We start from the raw sequence: 25,331 nt of genomic DNA, 5'->3' as shown, positions 1-25,331 counted from the left end.
CAAATAAACGATCATTATCCACTTTTCCCATGATTTTCAATTACTGCTCCGAGTTGCTGACGAACTGTCAGGTTAGAGAGAGAGAGAAGGGGCTTGATCTGCCCTCACCCCCACCCTCGCCCCCACCTGCCCCCACCCCATCTCTCACTCCCAGCCTCGCCCTGACCTGTCCCCACTCTTCGCCCTCGCCCCCTCCGTTATCCTTACCCGACCTGCCCCACCTTCACCCTTGACCTCAACCCCGCCCTCACCCGACCTGCTTGCTTGCACAGGAAGACATGGCCCCTGAGCACTTTGTGGGGCTCATCTTTCTAAGAAACAGGCCTCTCTCTGATATCTTGAAAAGGTGAAACTGCGGATGCTCTCCAGGCCATGGTACTCCAGCAATCATCCCTAGCAGCAGATCCCTAATGGAACCTCACATAAAATCAGAAACAATAAAGGATTCCATTTGCTGCTCTTCATTAGTGCGTGTATTCCCTCTCTCTCTCTCTCTCTCTCTCTCTCTCTCTCTCTCTCTCTCTCTCTCTCTCTCTCTCTCTCTCTCTCTCTCTCTTTCTCTCTCTCTCTCTCTCTCTCTCTCTCTCTCTCTCTCTGAACGTGGCACAGGCTCTGATGAACAGTGATCAAAATGTATCTTTGCCTTCTGTTTAATCTTAGTGCTTTTTGAAGTCTGTTCAGTTTCGGTTCGATTATTAAAAAAAATGCACTTCCGCATTCAACAACCCGGTCGCATTCCGCTTCGCTCCACAGGTAGTATCACACTTTCACTTCATTTCATTACAGTACAATGGTTTGATTTGTTTGATCTTAGCTAGCTACATAGCCGTCTTTGTATCAAAGATAATTGTGTAGTTTAGAGCGATTTTCTAGGTTAGCTAGCCAGCTATTTTCGTCCTTTTAACGTAACGTAACGTAATCAACACTGCTAGCTAGCTAGCTAGCTACCGAATAGCAGCACTGTAGAATCTACTACATTCAACGAACGACTTGATTAGTGTAGTGTTAGCTAGTTACACAGTTGTCTCTGCTGTCCTTGTATCTAAGATAACTGTGGAGTCTAGAGTAATTTTCGGTTAGCTAGACAGCTATTTTCGTCCGCCGCGCTGCCGTTCCCCTACCTAGTCAATACTGCTGGTCAACACCGCTAACACTGCTAACACTGCTAGCTAGCCAACTTCTACCGAATAGCAGCACTGTAGAAACTATTACATTACAACGGAACGATTTGATTAGTGTAGTGTTAGCTGGCTAGTGTTAGCTAGCTACATAGTTGTCTTTGCTGTCCTTGTATCTAGGACAATTGTGTGGTTAGACTAATTATCTGGCCAGTTACCGAGGTTACCTAGCCAGCTATCGAGGCTACCTGGCCAGCTACACTTCAAACAAAGTCAACAACGCAGCCACTGCTAGCCAGCCTACTTCAGCAGTACCGTATCATTTTAATCATTTTAGTCAATAAGATTTTTCCAACGTAAGCTTAACTTTCTGAACATTCGAGACGTGTAGTCCACTTGTCATTCCAATCTCCTTTGCATTAGCGTAGCCTCTTCTTTAGCCTGTCAACTATGTGTCTGTCTATCCCTGCTCTCTCCTCTCTGCACAGACCATACAAACGCCTCACACCGCGTGGCCGCGGCCACCCTAACCTGGTGGTCCCAGCCCGCACGACCCACGTGGAGTTCCAGGTCTCCGGTAGCCTCTGGAACTGCCGATCTGCGGCCAACAAGGCAGAGTTCATCTCAGCCTATGCTTCCCTCCAGTCCCTCGACTTCTTGGCACTGACGGAAACATGGCTCACCATAGATAACACTGCTACTCCTACTGCTCTCTCTTCGTCTGCCCACGTGTTCTCGCACACCCCGAGAGCTTCTGGTCAGCGGGGTGGTGGCACCGGGATCCTCATCTCTCCCAAGTGGTCATTCTCTCTTTCTCCCCTTACCCATCTGTCTATCGCCTCCTTTGAATTCCATGCTGTCACAGTTACCAGCCCTTTCAAGCTTAACATCCTTATCATTTATCGCCCTCCAGGTTCCCTCGGAGAGTTCATCAATGAGCTTGATGCCTTGATAAGCTCCTTTCCTGAGGACGGCTCACCTCTCACAGTTCTGGGTGACTTTAACCTCCCCACGTCTACCTTTGACTCATTCCTCTCTGCCTCCTTCTTTCCACTCCTCTCCTCTTTTGACCTCACCCTCTCACCTTCCCCCCCTACTCACAAGGCAGGCAATACGCTTGACCTCATCTTTACTAGATGCTGTGCTTCCACTAACCTCATTGCAACTCCCCTCCAAGTCTCCGACCACTACCTTGTATCCTTTTCCCTCTCGCTCTCATCCAACACTTCCCACCCTGCCCCTACTCGGTTGGTATCGCGCCATCCCAACCTTCGCTCTCTCTCCCCCGCTACTCTCTCCTCTTTCATCCTATCATCTCTTCCCTCTGCTCAAACCTTCTCCAACCTATCTCCTGATTCTGCCTCCTCAACCTTCCTCTCCTCCCTTTCTGCATCCTTTGACTCTCTGTGTCCCCTATCCTCCAGGCCGGCTCGGTCCTCCCCTCCCGCTCCGTGGCTCGACGACTCATTGCGAGCTCACAGAACAGGGCTCCGGGCAGCCGAGCGGAAATGGAGGAGAACTCGCCTCCCTGCGGACCTGGCATCCTTTCACTCCCTCCTCTCTACATTTTCCTCTTCTGTCTCTGCTGCTAAAGCCACTTTCTACCACTCTAAATTCCAAGCATCTGCCTCTAACCCTAGGAAGCTCTTTGCCACCTTCTCCTCCCTCCTGAATCCTCCTCCCCCTCCCCCCCCCCTCCTCCCTGTCTGCAGACGACTTCGTCAACCATTTCGAAAAGAAGGTCGACGACATCCGATCCTCGTTTGCTAAGTCAAACGACACCGCTGGTTCTGCTCACACTGCCCTACCCTGTGCTCTGACCTCTTTCTCCCCTCTCTCTCCAGATGAAATCTCGCGTCTTGTGACGGCCGGCCGCCCAACAACCTGCCCGCTTGACCCTATCCCCTCCTCTCTTCTCCAGACCATTTCCGGAGACCTTCTCCCTTACCTCACCTCGCTCATCAACTCATCCTTGACCGCTGGCTACGTCCCTTCCGTCTTCAAGAGAGCGAGAGTTGCACCCCTTCTGAAAAAACCTACACTCGATCCCTCCGATGTCAACAACTACAGACCAGTATCCCTTCTTTCTTTTCTCTCCAAAACTCTTGAACGTGCCGTCCTTGGCCAGCTCTCCTGCTATCTCTCTCAGAATGACCTTCTTGATCCAAATCAGTCAGGTTTCAAGACTAGTCATTCAACTGAGACTGCTCTTCTCTGTATCACGGAGGCGCTCCGCACTGCTAAAGCTAACTCTCTCTCCTCTGCTCTCATCCTTCTAGACCTATCGGCTGCCTTCGATACTGTGAACCATCAGATCCTCCTCTCCACCCTCTCCGAGTTGGGCATCTCCGGCGCGGCCCACGCTTGGATTGCGTCCTACCTGACAGGTCGCTCCTACCAGGTGGCGTGGCGAGAATCTGTCTCCTCACCACGCGCTCTCACCACTGGTGTCCCCCAGGGCTCTGTTCTAGGCCCTCTCCTATTCTCGCTATACACCAAGTCACTTGGCTCTGTCATAGCCTCAAATGGTCTCTCCTATCATTGCTATGCAGACGACACACAATTAATCTTCTCCTTTCCCCCTTCTGATGACCAGGTGGCGAATCGCATCTCTGCATGTCTGGCAGACATATCAGTGTGGATGACGGATCACCACCTCAAGCTGAACCTCGGCAAGACGGAGCTGCTCTTCCTCCCGGGGAAGGACTGCCCGTTCCATGATCTCGCCATCACGGTTGACAACTCCATTGTGTCCTCCTCCCAGAGCGCTAAGAACCTTGGCGTGATCCTGGACAACACCCTGTCGTTCTCAACTAACATCAAGGCAGTGGCCCGTTCCTGTAGGTTCATGCTCTACAACATCCGCAGAGTACGACCCTGCCTCACACAGGAAGCGGCGCAGGTCCTAATCCAGGCACTTGTCATCTCCCGTCTGGATTACTGCAACTCGCTGTTGGCTGGGCTCCCTGCCTGTGCCATTAAACCCCTACAACTCATCCAGAACGCCGCAGCCCGTCTGGTGTTCAACCTTCCCAAGTTCTCTCACGTCACCCTGCTCCTCCGCTCTACCACTGAGGAAGTACAGTTCCCGCTCAGCCCAGTCAAAACTGTTCGCTGCTCTGGCACCCCAATGGTGGAACAAACTCCCACACGACGCCAGGACAGCGGAGTCAATCACCACCTTCCGGAGACACCTGAAACCCCACCTCTTTAAGGAATACCTAGGATAGGATAAAGCAATCCTTCTGACACCCCCCCCCCCCTTAAAAGATTTAGATGCACTATTGTAAAGTGGCTGTTCCACTGGATGTCATAAGGTGAATGCACCAATTTGTAAGTCGCTCTGGATAAGAGCGTCTGCTAAATGACTTAAATGTAAATGTAATTAAAAAATAATCACGCTTTTCCATTTGGGTTGAATGCTGTAACAACACAGAATAAAACAATCACTAAAAGTCCCATGACGGTAGTGACTGCCCATTACTGCTTATCACTTATTAACCATCATTTATTCACATTACTTTAATATAATATTTCAGTTTTTGTGTATATTACATTTGATTTATTTGATGACTTTACTATTTCAGTCATCTCTATAGAGCTGCTGCCTATTCTGTCTAAAAAAAATCACTATTTTGGAGTTCTTAAAAGTAAACAAGGCATACTTTTATGACTGCTGAATACCAACTATCAATCACTTAGATCATGTATTTTTAAGGAGAGATACATCGCTAAGCAACAGCTGCATTCTATATCGCCTCACGATCCCACATTCCTGTCTCTCTTCTGTAGCAGGTGGAAAAGAAACACCTGACAACTAGATGCGCAATGGATAATGGTCATTGTAGTAAATTACCACATTTGATGCACTAAATTATGTAGAATAATGGCCTGTTGGAAACTACAACTCCCTGCTACATAGCACAGATCTGATTTATCTCTAGAAGAAGAAAACAAACACCAAGTGGAATTCAAATAATTTAACCTGTCAGTCAATTAGCTGTTAAAAAAATGAAAAAATAACCCACATTTTGGTTAATCACACAGCACAACTTAATCTTAATCCAGCGTTATAGAAGGCAGTTAATACACACACAGACAGACACGTCTGGTGTGATATATTACAAACGGGAATACAAACGATCCCACATAACAAATCCATTTGGGATGATAGAAGTAGCTATTAGATGGATAAGGCCTTTGAAGAAGTAATAACCATTATTATCGTCATCATCTTCATGAAGATCTTTTTACCGTTCCTCTGAAGAGTGGCCAAGAGATCCTACTGCACCATGCTGGTAATAGAACATCAATTCTCCATACAATAGAACCAGCTATATATATAGTGGTTGTAACAGAAAATAAATTATCCATACAATAGAACCAGCTATAGTGGCGGTAAGAGAACATACATTTCCCATACAATAGAAGCAGCTATAGTGGTGTTAATAGAACATCAATTCTCCATACAATAGAACCAGCTATATATACAGTGGTTGTAATAGAACATCAATTCTCCATACAATAGAACCAGCTATATATACAGTGGTTGTAATAGAACATCAATTCTCCATACAATAGAACCAGCTATATATACAGTGGTGGTAATAGAACCTACATTCCCCATACAATAGAACCAGCTGTATATACAGTGGTTGTAACAGAGCATCAATTCTCCATACAATAGAACCAGCTATATATACAGTGGTTGTAACAGAACATCAATTCTCCATACAATAGAACCAGCTATATATACAGTGGTGTTAATAGAACATCAATTCTCCATACAATAGAACCAGCTATATATACAGTGGTTGTAACAGAACATCAATTCTCCATACAATAGAACCAGCTATATATACAGTGGTTGTAACAGAATATACGTTCTCCATACAATAAAACCAGCTATATATTCAGTGGTTGCAACAGAACATACGTTCTCCATACAATAGAACCAGCTATATATTCAGTGGTTGTAACAGAACATCAATTCTCCATACAATAGAACCAGCTATACAGTGGTGATAATAGAACCTCTATTCTCCATACAATAGGACCAGCTATACAGTGGTGGTAATAGAACCTACATTCTCCATACAATAGAACCAGCTGTATATACAGTGGTGGTAATAGAACATACATTCTCCATACAATAGAACCAGCTATATATACAGTGGTGGTAATAGAACCTACATTCTCCATACAATAGAACCAGCTATATATACAGTGGTGGTAATAGAACATACGTTCTCCATACAATAGAACCAGCTATACAGTGGTGGTAATAGAACATACATTCTCCATACAGTAGAACCAGCTATACAGTGGTGGTAATAGAACCTACATTCTCCATACAATAGAACCAGCTATATATACAGTGGTGGTAATAGAACCTACATAATCCATACAATAGAACCAGCTGTATATACAGTGGTGGTAATAGAACCTACATAATCCATACAATAGAACCAGCTGTATATACAGTGGTGGTAATAGAACATACATTCTCCATACAATAGAACCAGCTATACAGTGGTGGTAATAGAACATACATTCTCCATACAATAGAACCAGCTATATATACAGTGGTGGTAATAGGACATACATTCTCCATACAATAGAACCAGCTGTATATACAGTGGTGGTAATAGAACATACATTCTCCATACAATAGAACCAGCTATACAGTGGTGGTAATAGAACATACATTCTCCATACAATAGAACCAGCTGTATATACAGTGGTGGTAATAGAACATACATTCTCCATACAATAGAACCAGCTACACAGTGGTGGTAATAGAACATACATTCTCCATACAATAGAACCAGCTATACAGTGGTGATAATAGAATCTCTATTCTCCATACAATAGAACCAGCGATACAGTGGTGATAATAGAATCTCTATTCTCCATACAATAGAACCAGCTATACAGTGGTGGTAATAGAACATACATTCTCCATACAATAGAACCAGCTATACAGTGGTGCTAATAGAACCTCTATTCTCCATACAATAGAACCAGCTATACAGTGGTGGTAATAGAACCTCTATTCTCCATACAATAGAACCAGCTATACAGTGGTGGTAATAGAACATGCATTCTCCATACAATAGAACCAGCTATACAGTGGTGCTAATAGAACCTCTATTCTCCATACAATAGAACCAGCTATACGGTGGTGCTAATAGAACCTCTATTCTCCATACAATAGAACCAGCTATACGGTGGTGCTAATAGAACCTCTATTCTCCATACAATAGAACCAGCTATACAGTGGTGGTAATAGAACATACATTCTCCATACAATAGAACCAGCTATACAGTGGTGCTAATAGAACCTCTATTCTCCATACAATAGAACCAGCTATACAGTGGTGGTAATAGAACCTCTATTCTCCATACAATAGAACCAGCTATACAGTGGTGGTAATAGAACATACATTCTCCATACAATAGAACCAGCTATACAGTGGTGCTAATAGAACCTCTATTCTCCATACAATAGAACCAGCTATACAGTGGTGGTAATAGAACATACATTCTCCATACAATAGAACCAGCTATACAGTGGTGCTAATAGAACCTCTATTCTCCATACAATAGAACCAGCTATACGGTGGTGCTAATAGAACCTCTATTCTCCATACAATAGAACCAGCTATACGGTGGTGCTAATAGAACCTCTATTCTCCATACAATAGAACCAGCTATATATTCAGTGGTGGTAATAGAACATACATTCTCCATACAATAGAACCAGCTGTATATACAGTGGTGGTAATAGAACCTACATTCTCCATACAATAGAACCAGCTATACAGTGGTGGTAATAGAACCTACATTCTCCATACAATAGAACCAGCTATACAGTGGTGGTAATAGAACCTACATTCTCCATACAATAGAACCAGCTATACAGTGGTGGTAATAGAACATACATTCTCCATACAATAGAACCAGCGGTATATATATAGTGGTGGTAATAGAACCTACATTCTCCATACAATAGAACTAGCTGTACAGTGGTGGTAATAGAACATACATTCTCCATACAATAGAACCAGCGGTATATATAGTGGTGGTAATAGAACCTACATTCTCCATACAATAGAACCAGCTATACAGTGGTGGTAATAGAACATACATTCTCCATACAATAGAACCAGCGGTATATATACAGTGGTGGTAATAGAACCTACATTCTCCATACAATAGAACCAGCTATACAGTGGTGGTAATAGAACATACATTCTCCATACAATAGAACCAGCGGTATATATATAGTGGTGGTAATAGAACCTACATTCTCCATACAATAGAACTAGCTGTACAGTGGTGGTAATAGAACATACATTCTCCATACAATAGAACCAGCGGTATATATAGTGGTGGTAATAGAACCTACATTCTCCATACAATAGAACCAGCTATACAGTGGTGGTAATAGAACATACATTCTCCATACAATAGAACCAGCGGTATATATACAGTGGTGGTAATAGAACCTACATTCTCCATACAATAGAATCAGCTATACAGTGGTGGTAAAAGAACATACATTCTCCATACAATAGAACCAGCGGTATATATACAGTGGTGGTAATAGAACCTACATTCTCCATACAATAGAATCAGCTATCCAGTGGTGGTAATAGAACATACATTCTCCATACAATAGAACCAGCTGTATATACAGTGGTGGTAATAGAACCTACATTCTCCATACAATAGAACCAGCTATATATACAGTGGTGGTAATAGAACCTACATTCTCCATACAATAGAACCAGCTGTATATACAGTGGTGGTAATAGAACCTACATTCTCCATACAATAAAACCAGCTATATATACAGTGGTGGTAATAGAACATACGTTCTCCATACAATAGAACCAGCTGTATATACAGTGGTGGTAATAGAACATACATTCTCCATACAATAAAACCAGCTATATATACAGTGGTTGTAATAGAACATCAATTCTCCATACAATAGAACCAGCTATATATACAGTGGTGTTAATAGAACATCAATTCTCCATACAATAGAACCAGCTATATATACAGTGGTTGTAACAGAACATCAATTCTCCATACAATAGAACCAGCTATATATACAGTGGTTGTAACAGAATATACGTTCTCCATACAATAAAACCAGCTATATATTCAGTGGTTGCAACAGAACATACGTTCTCCATACAATAGAACCAGCTATATATTCAGTGGTTGTAACAGAACATCAATTCTCCATACAATAGAACCAGCTATACAGTGGTGATAATAGAACCTCTATTCTCCATACAATAGGACCAGCTATACAGTGGTGGTAATAGAACCTACATTCTCCATACAATAGAACCAGCTGTATATACAGTGGTGGTAATAGAACCTACATTCTCCATACAATAGAACCAGCTATATATACAGTGGTGGTAATAGAACATACATTCTCCATACAATAGAACCAGATGTATATACAGTGGTGGTAATAGAAGATACATTCTCCATACAATAGAACCAGCTATATATACAGTGGTGGTAATAGAACCTACATTCTCCATACAATAGAACCAGCTATATATACAGTGGTGGTAATAGAACATACGTTCTCCATACAATAGAACCAGCTATACAGTGGTGGTAATAGAACATACATTCTCCATACAGTAGAACCAGCTATACAGTGGTGGTAATAGAACCTACATTCTCCATACAATAGAACCAGCTATATATACAGTGGTGGTAATAGAACCTACATAATCCATACAATAGAACCAGCTGTATATACAGTGGTGGTAATAGAACATACATTCTCCATACAATAGAACCAGCTATACAGTGGTGGTAATAGAACATACATTCTCCATACAATAGAACCAGCTATATATACAGTGGTGGTAATAGGACATACATTCTCCATACAATAGAACCAGCTGTATATACAGTGGTGATAATAGAACATACATTCTCCATACAATAGAACCAGCTATACAGTGGTGGTAATAGAACATACATTCTCCATACAATAGAACCAGCTATATATACAGTGGTGGTAATAGAACATACATTCTCCATACAATAGAACCAGCTATATATACAGTGGTGGTAATAGAACCTACATTCTCCATACAATAGAACCAGCTACACAGTGGTGGTAATAGAACATACATTCTCCATACAATAGAACCAGCTATACAGTGGTGATAATAGAATCTCTATTCTCCATACAATAGAACCAGCTATACAGTGGTGGTAATAGAACATACATTCTCCATACAATAGAACCAGCTATACAGTGGTGCTAATAGAACCTCTATTCTCCATACAATAGAACCAGCTATACAGTGGTGGTAATAGAACCTCTATTCTCCATACAATAGAACCAGCTATACAGTGGTGGTAATAGAACATACATTCTCCATACAATAGAACCAGCTATACAGTGGTGCTAATAGAACCTCTATTCTCCATACAATAGAACCAGCTATACAGTGGTGGTAATAGAACATACATTCTCCATACAATAGAACCAGCTATACAGTGGTGCTAATAGAACCTCTATTCTCCATACAATAGAACCAGCTATACGGTGGTGCTAATAGAACCTCTATTCTCCATACAATAGAACCAGCTATACGGTGGTGCTAATAGAACCTCTATTCTCCATACAATAGAACCAGCTATATATTCAGTGGTGGTAATAGAACATACATTCTCCATACAATAGAACCAGCTGTATATACAGTGGTGGTAATAGAACCTACATTCTCCATACAATAGAACCAGCTATACAGTGGTGGTAATAGAACCTACATTCTCCATACAATAGAACCAGCTATACAGTGGTGGTAATAGAACATACATTCTCCATACAATAGAACCAGCTGTATATACAGTGGTGGTGGCAATAGAACCTACATTCTCCATACAATAGAACCAGAAATACAGTGGTGGTAATAGAACCTACATTCTCCATACAATAGAACCAGCGGTATATATATAGTGGTGGTAATAGAATCTACATTCTCCCTACAATAGAACCAGCTGTATATACAGTGGTGGTAATAGAACCTACATTCTCCATACAATAGAACCAGCTATACAGTGGTGGTAATAGAAGATACATTCTCCATACAATAGAACCAGCTATATATACAGTGGTGGTAATAGAACCTACATTCTCCATACAATAGAATCAGCTGTATATACAGTGGTGGTAATAGAACCTACATTCTCCATACAATAGAACCAGCTGTATATACAGTGGTGGTAATAGAACCTACATTCTCCATACACTAGAACCAGCTGTATATACAGTGGTGGTAATAGAACATACATTCTCCATACAATAGAACCAGCTGTATATACAGTGGTGGTAATAGAAGATACATTCTCCATACAATAGAACCAGCTGTATATACAGTGGTGGTGGTAATAGAACCTACATTCTCCATACAATAGAACCAGCTATATATACAGTGGTGGTAATAGAACCTACATTCTCCATACAATAGAACCAGCTATACAGTGGTGGTAATAGAACATACATTCTCCATACAATAGAACCAGCGGTATATATATAGTGGTGGTAATAGAACCTAAATTCTCCATACATCAGAACCAGCTGTATATACAGTGGTGGTAATATAACCTACATTCTCCATACAATAGAACCAGCTATAAATACAGTGATGGTAATAGAACCTACACTCTGCATACAATAGAACCAGCTGTATATACAGTGGTGGTGGAAATAGAACCTACATTCTCCATACAATAGAACCAGCTATACAGTGGTGGTAATAGAACCTACATTCTCCATACAATAGAACCAGCTATACAGTCGTGGAAATAGAACATACATTCTCCATACAATAGAACCAGCGGTATATATATAGTGGTGGTAATAGAACCTACATTCTCCATACAATAGAACCAGCTGTATATACAGTGGTGGTAATAGAACCTACATTCTCCATACAATAGAACCAGCTATATAAACAGTGGTGGTAATAGAACCTACATTCTCCATACAATAGAACCAGCTGTATATACAGTGGTGGTAATAGAAGATACATTCTCCATACAATAGAACCAGCTATATATACAGTGGTGGTAATAGAACCTACATTCTCCATACAATAGAACCAGCTATATATACAGTGGTGGTAATAGAACATACATTCTCCATACAATAGAACCAGATGTATATACAGTGGTGGTAATAGAACATACATTCTCCATACAATAGAACCAGCTATATATACAGTGGTGGTAATAGAACATACATTCTCCATACAATAGAACCAGATGTATATACAGTGGTGGTAATAGAAGATACATTCTCCATACAATAGAACCAGCTATATATACAGTGGTGGTAATAGAACCTACATTCTCCATACAATAGAACCAGCTGTATATACAGTGGTGGTAATAGAAGATACATTCTCCATACAATAGAACCAGCTATATATACAGTGGTGGTAATAGAACCTACATTCTCCATACAATAGAACCAGCTGTATATACAGTGGTGGTGGTAATAGAACCTACATTCTCCATACAATAGAACCAGCTATATATACAGTGGTGGCAATAGAACCTACATTCTCCATACAATAGAACCAGCTATACAGTGGTGGTAATAGAACATACATTCTCCATACAATAGAACCAGCGGTATATATGTAGTGGTGGTAATAGAACCTACATTCTCCATACAATAGAACCAGCTATACAGTGGTGGTAATAGAACCTACATTCTCCATACAATAGAACCAGCTATACAGTGGTGGAAATAGAACATACATTCTCCATACAATAGAACCAGCGGTATATATGTAGTGGTGGTAATAGAACCTACATTCTCCATACAATAGAACCAGCTGTATATACAGTGGTGGTAATAGAAGATACATTCTCCATACAATAGAACCAGCTGTATTTACAGTGGTGGTAATAGAACCTACATTCTCCATACAATAGAACCAGCTGTATATACAGTGGTGGTAATTGAACATACATTCTCCATACAATAGAACCAGCTATATATACAGTGGTGGTAATAGAACCTACATTCTCCATACAATAGAACCAGCTGTATATACAGTGGTGGTAATAGAACCTACATTCTCCATACAATAGAACCAGCTGTATATACAGTGGTGGTAATAGAACCTACATTCTCCATACAATAGAACCAGATGTACATACAGTGGTGGTAATAGAACATACATTCTCCATACAATAGAACCAGCTATACAGTGGTGGAAATAGAACATACATTCTCCATACAATAGAACCAGCGGTATATATGTAGTGGTGGTAATAGAACCTACATTCTCCATACAATAGAACCAGCTGTATATACAGTGGTGGTAATAGAACCTACATTCTCCATACAATAGAACCAGCTATATATACAGTGGTGGTAATAGAACCTACATTCTCCATACAATAGAACCAGCTGTATTTACAGTGGTGGTAATAGAACCTACATTCTCCATACAATAGAACCAGCTGTATATACAGTGGTGGTAATTGAACATACATTCTCCATACAATAGAACCAGCTATATATACAGTGGTGGTAATAGAACCTACATTCTCCATACAATAGAACCAGCTGTATATACAGTGGTGGTAATAGAACCTACATTCTCCATACAATAGAACCAGCTGTATATACAGTGGTGGTAATAGAACCTACATTCTCCATACAATAGAACCAGATGTATATACAGTGGTGGTAATAGAACATACATTCTCCATACAATAGAACCAGCTATACAGTGGTGGTAATAGAACATACATTCTCCATACAATAGAACCAGCTGTATATACAGTGGTGGTAATAGAACCTACATTCTCCATACAATAGAACCAGATGTATATACAGTGGTGGTAATAGAACATACATTCTCCATACAATAGAACCAGATGTATATACAGTGGTGGTAATAGAACCAACATTCTCCATACAATAGTAAAGGAGGTCCTTTTAACAAACAAGTACAGTACACATTTCTTTTTAATACACACAGCACAGGGGTAATCTTTTTTTTTTACACTGGCAGATTTGGATCCCATTAACTACATAGTCTGCAATCTCAAACATCCACCTCTCTCTCTCTCTCTCTCTCTCTCTCTCTCTCTCTCTCTCTCTCTCTCTCTCTCTCTCTCTCTCTCTCTCTCTCTCTCTCTCTCTCTCTCTCTCTCTCTCTCTCTCTATGTTTATATGGATAAAACTGTTTGAAACGCTGTATTTCTGATTGAAGCCCTCAATCCTGCTCTCAAACTTCCCGAACTGTGAAGAGCAAATCAAACGCAGAACGTCTCCTAAGAATCACGAATATGAAATGAAAGACTGGAGAGATCTCCGCCCAAAGACTTTTTCTAATTAAAGTGATGCAGTCAAAAATAAACAAATGAAATGTAATTTGTGAGCTTGGTGGTGAGTGAAGTGGAGTCTGGTGTGCTGACTGTTCTCATTAGCGTGTGGGTAAACGATAGTGCCCCTTCACTGGGCATACACTTTAGGGGTGGGGGTAGGGAGGGGGGTGCAGGGGGTGCTGGGACGAGTATGGGGCGGAAGACAGAGCGAATCAAATCAAGAGGAACGGTAGAAATATTAATAGAGCCATGTGGTGATTTTAGCTGTCTTCTCCCTCTGAGTGAAAAACAGACTTTAAATCCCCCATACAGTCATTTCCTTTCAAAATGACTTTTGCTTTTCTTTCTCAGTCTCTCGCTCCATAAATCTGTCTTGATGTTGAGGAGGACTGAGATGATCTCCAGCATAGCGTGAGCTGGGTGACAGAAAGAACATGTCTATTTCAGCCATAGGATGAGCCTGAGGTGGGCTGGATGGATGCACACAGCACATACTTTTAGATGTCATTTGACTGTCTTTTACTACCTCTTTTAGCCTAAATTAAATCACTTCTCTTTTCAAAAATCCATATTGTTATACTGTAAATTAATTACCCATTACCCACATAAATTGTGGTATTCCTCTAAAAGTTACAATAAGGTCCAGTAATTGAATCTACTATACAGTTGGTGTCCTGAGTTTAGAGCGAATTACTATCTAAATCACTTCTCCAAAATTTCATCCGTTCTCTTTCTCCTTCAGTTCTGATGCCTGAGTCTTTGTGCTACTTTACCTGGGAAACACCAGCAGACTATAGATCACTTATTAAATACGGCAATGCTTCAGAGCCTGTTCATTCTATTGTAATCCCTCTGATACTAATCTCTCCCTCTGTTTTAAACCCTCTACTATACCCTCAGATTATTTCTCTATCTACTGAAGTCTATATCGCTGATTTCTGTTGTGAGCCCCCGAGTTTCTGTGACTGTGTCTTTTGCTCTTTTTGGATGGAACCCATGACATGGCATGTGTTCCATCATGTTTGCCTGAAGATGTCCAGAGGGGTGCCTGAACCACAAACAGTCACAGTGTCCACGCCACACCTACTACAGCACCACGGCAGAGCAGTAGCTAACATTCACGGAACATGTGCTTTTAGCTGGTGGTTTGGGCATTAATGTTGGGCTTGTTTGCTCTCTCTCTCTCGCTCTCTCTCATTAACTGGGTGAAAGAAAGAGTGAGAGAGGGACAGCAGCCTCCCTTCAAAGGAGAGGAGGACTAATCCTTCCATTCATTCTAACCAGCAAAGCTTCACTTCACCCACTCTTTCATGTACACATGCAATTAGTCACTCCTCACCATTCTATTGTAATAAGCACATTGCTCACAGCTGATGTGTACAATAGAACGGCAATGACAGGATCTGCCACTGCTCTGCATGCAGGGGATTTTAACTTTATCCAACTTCAAGACTAAAGAAAGAACATGTTTGGGTTTTCCTGTACTTAAATGTGTCTTTATCTTTACTCTTCCGTTACTATGACAACATACATGTAAATATAGCCAAATGTGTGTTTAAGTGGTTATCTCTGAAATGAAAAGGGTTCCAGCAACACCAGCGATTACTTACTACTGTACCGTATAGCAGCTGTGTCTGCAAAACTATTAATACCATCTTCAGTCTGGTGCAATAACCATTATATTACACAGGTGTGAAGCTTATCTGAAACTAAAGACAGACCCAGGAGTTAAAGAGGTGATGAAACTAAAGACAGACCCAGGAGATAAAGAGGTGATGAAACTAAAGACAGACCCAGGAGATAAAGAGGTGATGAAACTAAAGACAGACCCAGGAGATAAAGAGGTGATGAAACTAAAGACAGACCCAGGAGATAAAGAGGTGATGAAACTAAAGACAGACCCAGGAGATAAAGAGGTGATGAAACTAAAGACAGACCCAGGAGATAAAGAGGTGATGAAACTAAAGACAGACCCAGGAGATAAAGAGGTGATGAAACTAAAGACAGACCCAGGAGATAAAGAGGTGATGAAACTAAAGACAGACCCAGGAGATAAAGAGGTGATGAAACTAAAGACAGACCCAGGAGATAAAGAGGTGATGAAACTAAAGACAGACCCAGGAGATAAAGAGGTGATGAAACTAAAGACAGACCCAGGAGATAAAGAGGTGATGAAACTAAAGACAGACCCAGGAGATAAAGGTTTTCTATAATTTCAGCCAGAAGGAGCACTCACAAGCTAAAATGGGTCCCCGAAAAGTGAACACAACTGTGTACTACGTCATCTATTTTGTATAATATGTTATGAATTTGTAAGTGCTGAAGATCCCGGACTGCATCTTTAAGTGTGTGATGGGATTCTTTCAGTGGTTTTTATTTAACCTTTTACTGCAGTTTGCTAAATAAGGGTCATACAAAGTGTTTATTGGTAGTCTTAATCAAATATACTTTGAAACAAAAGTATACACCTCACACACGTTTTTGGGCTTTAAAAAAAGAAGACACCTGTACCATAAACTGTATTTTGAGTTTGCATCCCAAAATTACACTTAATAAACATCACAGAAAATTGAAATATAACAAAACCATTTGACATAGAAACAGCAGATTTTCTGAATTTGTTTGTTGTTGTTTGTTTATGAATGATGAAATATGTGAAAAATATGAATGACATTCCACCGATGAGGTCACTAGGTCATTTGACTGCAGGAAAGGGCTTCCTCTCCTATCCTTGTTTCTCTGTGATTCCCTGTAAGATTATATTCCCCTGAGCTCTTCCCCGGCAATTATTCAGAAAAACTCTCCCTGCCATTTGTTCCCTCAATGTTTCCCTAACATTCACCCACCACAAGAATAAAACCTCTCTCTCCACATCAATTTATTCCTCTGTGGCTTTTTCTGTGGCGGTGTCCGTTCTGCAATAAGCATTGATAATTAGAAGAAAACTGTGTGAATGTTTGACCTAAGTTAATTAGAAAGTTTGCAGACTTGGCAGCAGGAATCAGCAGTGGAATAATGAATCATAAAATGGTTCATTACTGTGCCCAGGGAACACTCTCAATCTCAATAAACGGACATGGTCCCTGGCAGACAAATCAAACCAGGACTCATACACTGCCTCATTTAGCTGCTGAAAGGAACTCAATAAAAAAATAAAAAGCTTTTAGCTCTAAACGGTTTCTATTATTAAAGTCTCTCTCCTCCTCCTTTTCTCCTTCTCCCTCTCTCTCCCTCACTCCCTCTCTCTCTTTTCCTCTCTCAGGCTCTTTCTCTTGGTCCATCTCCCGTGTGTCAAAAACTCTGTTGTTGCCATATCATTACTATGCCTAACGCAATTCTGTAAAAACTACTTGTCATGCAAAAACCAGCTCCTTCCAACCCTCAAATATAACAGAGAAAACCAATCATATTACTAAAGTTTCATGGTTCGACCCTCTTCTCTTAGGCGTTCATTATCAAAGCACTACAATAACAACCCCTTCGAGTACACAGAGGATGAGTGCTCATAATAAACTCTATTCATTTACTCCATCCACAAAGCATAACACAGAACACTAAACTCATCCATACCATAGTCTACCAGCACTTACTGCCTTAGACACACAATACCACACAATACGCCAGCTCCTGTGTAGATAGCACCCTGTTCATTTTCTATCCCGTAGTGGCTGTGGCGTGGACACTGACTGTTTGTGGTTCAGGCAAACATGATGGAACACATGCCATGTCATGGGTTCCATCCAAAAAGAGCACAAGACACAGTCACAGAAATTAGGGGGCTCACAACAGAAATCAGAGATATAGACTACAGTAGATGGAGAAATAATCTGAGGGTATAGTAGAGGGTTTCAAACAGAGGGAGAGATTAGTATCAGAGGGATTTCAATAGAATGAACAGGCTCTGAAGCATTGCCGTATTTAATAAGTGATCTATAGTCTGCTGGTGTTTCCCAGGTAAAGTAGCACAAAGACTCAGGCATCAGAACTGAAGGAGAAGATAACTGATGAAATTTTGGAGAAGTAATTTAGATAGTAATTCGCTCTAAACTCAGCACACCAACTATATAGTAGATTCAATTACTGGACCTTATTGTAACTTTTAGACTCAGTTCCAGGCTTTTATTCTCAAATGCTGACCATGTCACACTCCTGCTGCTTTGCTCTGTTCTTTCTGGGTTGGCCAGACAGCCTTTCCTGCTCACTCACAATGCTGCTGCTCCACTGACCCTAAAGCTCTTTCAATGAGCCCAGACCTCTCAAGACCCACAGACAAACGTTCCACCCACATCAGCTCCTCATCAGCTCCTCATCAGTTCCTCATCAGCTCCTCATCAGTTCCTCGTGAGCTCCCCTAGCCACCTATGGTGTTCCAGCAGAAGCTTTCTCCTTCGGTACTGAGCATGTCTCTGCCCTTTCGACAGCGTTCCAAGCCCCAGGAACTCAGAGTTAGAAATATCCCAGGAGGATAATAGGCTATTTTCTTTCAAATCTACATGAAAATCAGCTTTTAACTTGAGATCTCTGGGGCCATTTGTATCAAGCGTCTTAGAGTAGGAGTGCTGAACTAGGATCAAGTCGGCTGTCTATGCAAATCTTATTTATTGCGATCTAATAGGCAAAACTGATCCTAGATCAGCACTCCTACTCTGAGATGCTTGATACATTTGCTTGACTTATTCCTAATAACATTATTTTATAGCTTAACACTACTGGTCATAATATTTTGTGCTACTGCTAACTCAATGTCCAAGTTAGTTATTCACCTTTATCATATGCATACAGTGCATAACCACAATATTGTATAACAATACCATGTGTTGTATGCTTGTATTTAGAATTTATTATATATGTGTTATTGACAGAAGCTAGGCTACATTTACATTTACATTTAAGTCATTTAGCAGACGCTCTTATCCAGAGAAGGATTTGAATGTGAGTATGATTGGCTTCTGTATATGAGTACTGCATTTTACTCAACTAAGGAGAAATAACAGCACTCAAACAGCATGCTCATAACGGCGCTGGTGCCAAAGCTGAAACAGCTGGGCCAATATTTCCACTGCAGACTACGCACAGGGACTTGATTTTCCCACAGTAAACATTTTCTGCTGAGCAAAACTCTTTCAAATGAACATCCTCCCAGAGTATTCCATTCTACTACTATGCCTATATAATCCCCAGCAGGCTAAATCAGAAAGCCTTTATTCATATATAAGTCCCAGTAAAGGCATATCTTTGAGAGAATCTAGAGGCCAGCACAAAATGGCTACGGGAACAACAGGCAGGACTGATTGCGCCATGGTTGGTTCTCCATGTTCTTTGTCCCCTCGTCCGGGATAAAGAGCGGCTAACTCTGAAGATTGGCTGAGAGAGGCTGCTGGAAAAGCTTGTTACAAACCGGGTACCTAGCTTCTATGCCTCAGAAATAAAGAGGTTCTTCTGATGAAGAGGAAGACTGCAAACAAAACAGGTAGAAATGGTGGTCTATCTGTTAGCAGATCATTGGTGAATTATTTGGGATACAGCCTGAGCGTGAGCGTGAACACATTCATGTCCAACAGATTACAATATGATAACAGAGAGATAACAGAGAGAGTACCCAGCAAACTGGGAACATTCCAAGAACATTAGCTTAGATTCCCATGAAGTTCTAGTTAGACTTTTATCTAACATTAGGATGATAACGTCTCAAAATATATATGTTTTTATGATTTAAATTAAATATCCTTGGAATGTTCTCATGACATTAATTTAAATGTTGTGCACAAAATCTGAAACAACCACCACAGAACGTTCTCAAAAAGTTCTCATTAGGTTTCCAGGTAATGTAATAACACAATGTATCAGTCATATTTTCCCAGCAAACCAAAATTGGTTATGTGAAAGTTCCCAGAAAATTTGCTAGGTTGTGGCAAATGTTCTCATAACACAAAACTGTCCAGTCGTGCGGATGATTATACAACATTTATATAAAACATTCATCTGATATTGCAAGAACGTTCACAAAACACACTTTGTCTGTTCTTTAAAGGTTCCTAGAATGTTTCATTAGGTTGTGGGAACAGTCTGATAGGAACATTGTGGGGACATCACAAACTATATGTTCCCAAAACACAAAAACTGTTCAGTTGTACGGATGATTATACAATGTTTCTTTTAGGGTGCAAAAAAACATTCACCTGATGTGACGAGAACTTTACCAAAACACAGTTTTATGTTCTTAAAAAGTCCTAACACATTTGTCTAGGTTGTGGGAACATTGTGGGGATATATCAAGAGATATGTTCCCAAAACACTAAAACTGTCCAGTTGTGCTGACATTCAGATAATGTTTGTATCAGGGTGCACAAAACGTTATTTTGGTGTTGCAGTAATGTTGACAGAACAGGCTTTAAAGGTTCCCAAAACATTTAATTAGGTTGTGGGAACAGTGTGGGTACATTACAAGAGATAGGTTCCTAAAACACAAAATATTCTCAGTTGTGATGACATTCATACAATGTTTAAGTTAGGTTGTACAGGACATTCCCTTCATTCTGTAAGAATGTTGACAGAACACATGGTCAAAGTTCTTTAAAGGTTCCAAGAAAATGTTATGAAGTTATGGGAATTATCTGGGACGTTGCAAGAATAGTATTGTGATATTCAAAACGGTCGAACAGAACATTCCCACAATGTGGCACAATGTTCCACAATTTCGAAATGAGTCAGTTTTTATTACATTCATAGCGTACTGGCTTTAGGCTTAACATAATATCCTATGAATATTCAAACAATATACATTTTACCTTGTCTTGGTGGTCCTCAGAACATTTCAAAACCATTTAGAAAATGTTATATTAAAGTTTGAACTAATATTACCACAACATTCTCATTTGTAGCTCTTAAAGCCAATTGGAATACATCCCCATTATGTTCCCATCCAGATTTAATGACTGTATTGTTGGCCCACTCCAAGGTGATAGACACACAGTATTTTAATCTAGAAGATATTTGAACAGCATTTAATCATACAAATTTAACCATATGTTTTACACTTCATATGTTGACAATCTGCACATGTGGGGTTTGTACCTGCAATGTTTGGTTCCCAAGCCAGGTCTTTCATACTCTGTGCCACTAGGGAAGTGCTCTTATGGCTTCTTTTTTTTCAATATATAGCCATGGCTGTATGCTCAATCAGGAATTCCATGCTTCCTTTTAAACCTTCTTAGACATAACTAACGGTTAACTGGGTTAGTCACTATCACTTCCCCATCCTCTGTATAAGCTGCGTACTTCTGGGTCCATGTTCACAAGGTATCCAGGACTCTGAGTGCTGATCTAGGAACACTTTTGCTTCTCAGATCATGAAAAATAAGACAGGGTTGTATTTTCTAAGAAGTTGAACAGTTAATTGTTACAAAATGTTTTATTTTTTACTGTTAGTCTAAATTCTGAATATCTGACTGGATTTACAAATCTGGATGATTAAAAGGCATCGTTCTCTTTTAGTAGAGTACATCTGAGCCTCGATGCCAGTTTTTTTTTCTCAAAAGAAACATGGTTAAAGAATATGAGGGATTTAACCTGCAATCTTTGGATCTGCAGCCAGATCATTAACCCTCTGTGCCACCTGGGGATATCTGCATCCTGGCAGGGTCTAATATGGACAATCAGGACACAGAACACCATTTCTGATTTATTAAAATCATTCCATCCTCTTCATATGCTGTGTCCTTGTAACAAATTTAAAATTCCATGTGTCTCTAAATCACAATACAGTTGTGGCAATAATAGGTCAAACTTAAATATAACATTTTATAAATTGCATGAATATTAATAGAATATTATGTTAAACCTAAAAGAAATATGCTATGAACGTCATGAAAATTGATTTATTTGGAAATTGTGGAACATTGTGCAATATTGTGGGAATATGAGAATATTCGCACAACATCCCAGACAACTCCCATAACTTAATTAAATGTTCTAGAAACCTTTAAAGAACGTAGACCACATGTTCTGTAAACATTCTTACAACATTAAGGGAATGTCCTGTGCAACCTAACTTAAACATTATATGAATGTCATCACAGCTGAGCATATTTTGTGTTTTGGGAACATATCTCTTGCAATGTACACACACTGTTCCCACAACCTAATTAAACATTATGAGAACTTTTAAAGAACTCAGAAAGGCTGTTCTGTCAACATTCTTGCAACATCAAAGGAATGTTTTGTGCACCCTGATACAAACATTATCTGACTGTCAGCACAACTGGACAGTTTTAGTGTTTTGGGAACCTATCTCTTGATATATCTCCACAACTTTCCAACAAGAAACATTTGGGACCCTTTAAATAACAGACTAAATGTGTTCTGGGAACGTTCTTGTAACGTCAGGGGAATGTTTTTTGCACCCTATATGAAACATTGTAGAATCATCCGAACAACTGGATACTTTTGGGGTTTTGGAAACATATAGTGATGTCCCCACAATGTTCTCACCAGACTGTTCCTAGAACCAAATTAAACATCATGGGAACCTTTAAAGAACAGATTAAATGTGTTCTAGGAATGTTCTTGCAACACCGGGTGAATGTTTTATATAAAAATTCTATAGTCATTAGCACAACTGGACAGTTTTGTGTTAATGTGAACATTTTCCGTAACCTAACAAATGTCCTGGGAACTTTCACAGAACCAATTTTGGTTTGTTGGTTAGAGAGAAAATAAAGGGTGACTGCGAGATTACAGCCCCAGCAGGTACGTGTTCACTTTTGTCAATTTGTGGATGACTCCCAAGGAGGGAGTTATGCCCGTTGTGCTGTGAGGTACCAGGTATGGCAGACCAGGAACAGAGGTGTCCAGGAACAGAGAACAGAGGAATCTATCCACGCCCACACAATCCACGTGCGCACGCGCACACACACACACACACACACACACACACACACACACACACACACACACACACACACACACACACACACACACACACACACACACACACACACACACACACACACACACACACACACACACACACACACACACAGCTACTGTGGGAACACTACTGCCATGTCCTATTATGTTACAATAAGCGTGTGTTGACTGATACACAGAGGAGCAGGATACAGTGCTCAACTCACACCATTGGAGGCTGCTGAGGTCAAGGACGTCAGTGGAATAGAGTCAGTGGAATAGTACATTATTGACCACATTGAAACCAAGCTTGATACCATTCCATTGACTCCATTCCAGGAGTTATTATTGTCACGCCCTGACCTTAGAGAGCCTTTTTATTTCTCTATTTGGTTAGGTCAGGGTGTGATTTGGGTGGGCATTCTAGTTTTTCTATTTCTTTGTTGGCCGGGTATGGTTCCCAATCAGAGGCAACTGTCTATCATTGTCTCTGATTGGGGATCATACTTAGGCAGCCTTTTTTCCACCTTTAGTTTGTGGGATCTTGTTTTTGTGTAGCTGCCTGTGAGCAGCCCTGAACGTCACATTTCGTTTGTGCTTGTTTGTTTTCTTTGGTGAGTTTCGATTTATTAAAATATGTGGAACTCTACGCACGCTGCGCCTTGGTCCATTCATTTCGACGAGCGTGACAATTATGACCTGTTCTCCCTGCCGCTCAGGACCCCCTCAGAAACAAAATGAGGCATCTCAAGGATTTATCCTGTTAGAACATGTGTAATAAAAAAAGTTGTATGTAACCTAGCAAAACAGGGTGGTAGGTAGCCTAGCGGCCAGTAACCGAAGGGTCGCTGGTTCGAATCCATGAGCCAACAAAGTGGAAAAATCTGCCGTTCTGCCCTTGAGCAAGGCAGTTAACCTCCTACAACAACTGGGCGCTGATGATGTGGATGTCTATTAAAGCAGCCCCCCGCACCTCTCTAATGCAGAAGACACATTTTGGTTGAATGTATCCAGTTGTGCAACTGCTAGGTATCTTTTTTCCTTTCCCAAAAAGGTCAGATCGTGTGTGTGGATGCCTGTGTAGCTTGGTACTTACAGCCCTTATAGATGTCTGTGGGGATCTGGACGGCACTGTAGGAGTAGTTGACCTTGTTTTTAAAGTTGGGATCGTCCACAAACTCCAGCTTCATGGAGTAGGGGTTCTCCATCAGGTTCTCTTCCCCATCTCCGTCCTCCGTCTGCACAGAGAGAAATACACAGAAAAAGAAACACACTGTTAATGAGATAAGTACAGTACAGGAGGAAATGCAGACAGACGAACACAAACAGATATCCGCCCCGCAAAGCCACAAACAAACAGGAACACACTCACAAAGGATGGAATGCACAGGCACACGCACATACACACAGAAGCACACATGCACACTCCTGGATTAAACTACAAAAACAGCAATTACACCGCTTTTTAGGCTGGGTTTGGATTTGCCTTCTATTCTTTGCCTCGTCACAAAGCAACAGCAGGTATCAAAGTAGACACAAAACAGTTGGAATCAATTAGTGTCCAAGATGGCTATCACAGACACATTAGGTGGTACACAAATTAAGCCTGACAATAATAACTAACAACCAACACTACTTAATCACAGCTTTCTCTGCCACCCACACAGGCTGCATCTCCACTACGCCCATGCAGTGTTAGGTTAGGAAGCCAGCTGGAGCTGCCTTGTGTTATGTTAGACATTCAGAACAACAGAATGTCTATTATTCTGTAGCCTACCCACTAGCACACAACACAGAGCTATAGAGCTATAATGTGTTTACTGAGAGGATGACCTCTTCCATTAGTATTTAGCTGGGTTAGCCCGGTACATTACTTTCACAAAGTGACAAATGTCAAATAAG

The 25,331-nt window shown here is 40.8% G+C and overlaps 1 protein-coding gene across 6 annotated transcripts in view; it reads right to left on the bottom strand.

Moving 5' to 3' along the window:
- LOC129851184 (voltage-dependent calcium channel subunit alpha-2/delta-2-like) overlaps window positions 1-25,331 on the bottom strand; it is a 460,295-nt gene that overhangs the window by 94,336 nt on the left and 340,628 nt on the right. For all 6 annotated transcript variants that reach the window (XM_055917548.1, XM_055917549.1, XM_055917550.1 and 3 more), the window contains one exon: window positions 24,526-24,667. In XM_055917548.1, coding sequence (XP_055773523.1) covers window positions 24,526-24,667 — 142 coding nt within the window. The remainder of the gene's footprint in view (window positions 1-24,525; window positions 24,668-25,331) is intronic.

This window comes from Salvelinus fontinalis, chromosome 3 (assembly GCF_029448725.1).
Source record: "Salvelinus fontinalis isolate EN_2023a chromosome 3, ASM2944872v1, whole genome shotgun sequence".
NCBI classification, from domain to species: Eukaryota; Metazoa; Chordata; class Actinopteri; order Salmoniformes; family Salmonidae; genus Salvelinus; species Salvelinus fontinalis.
The sequence above is the reverse complement of the archived record's forward strand: the minus strand, read 5'-3'. Positions and strand labels throughout refer to the sequence as shown.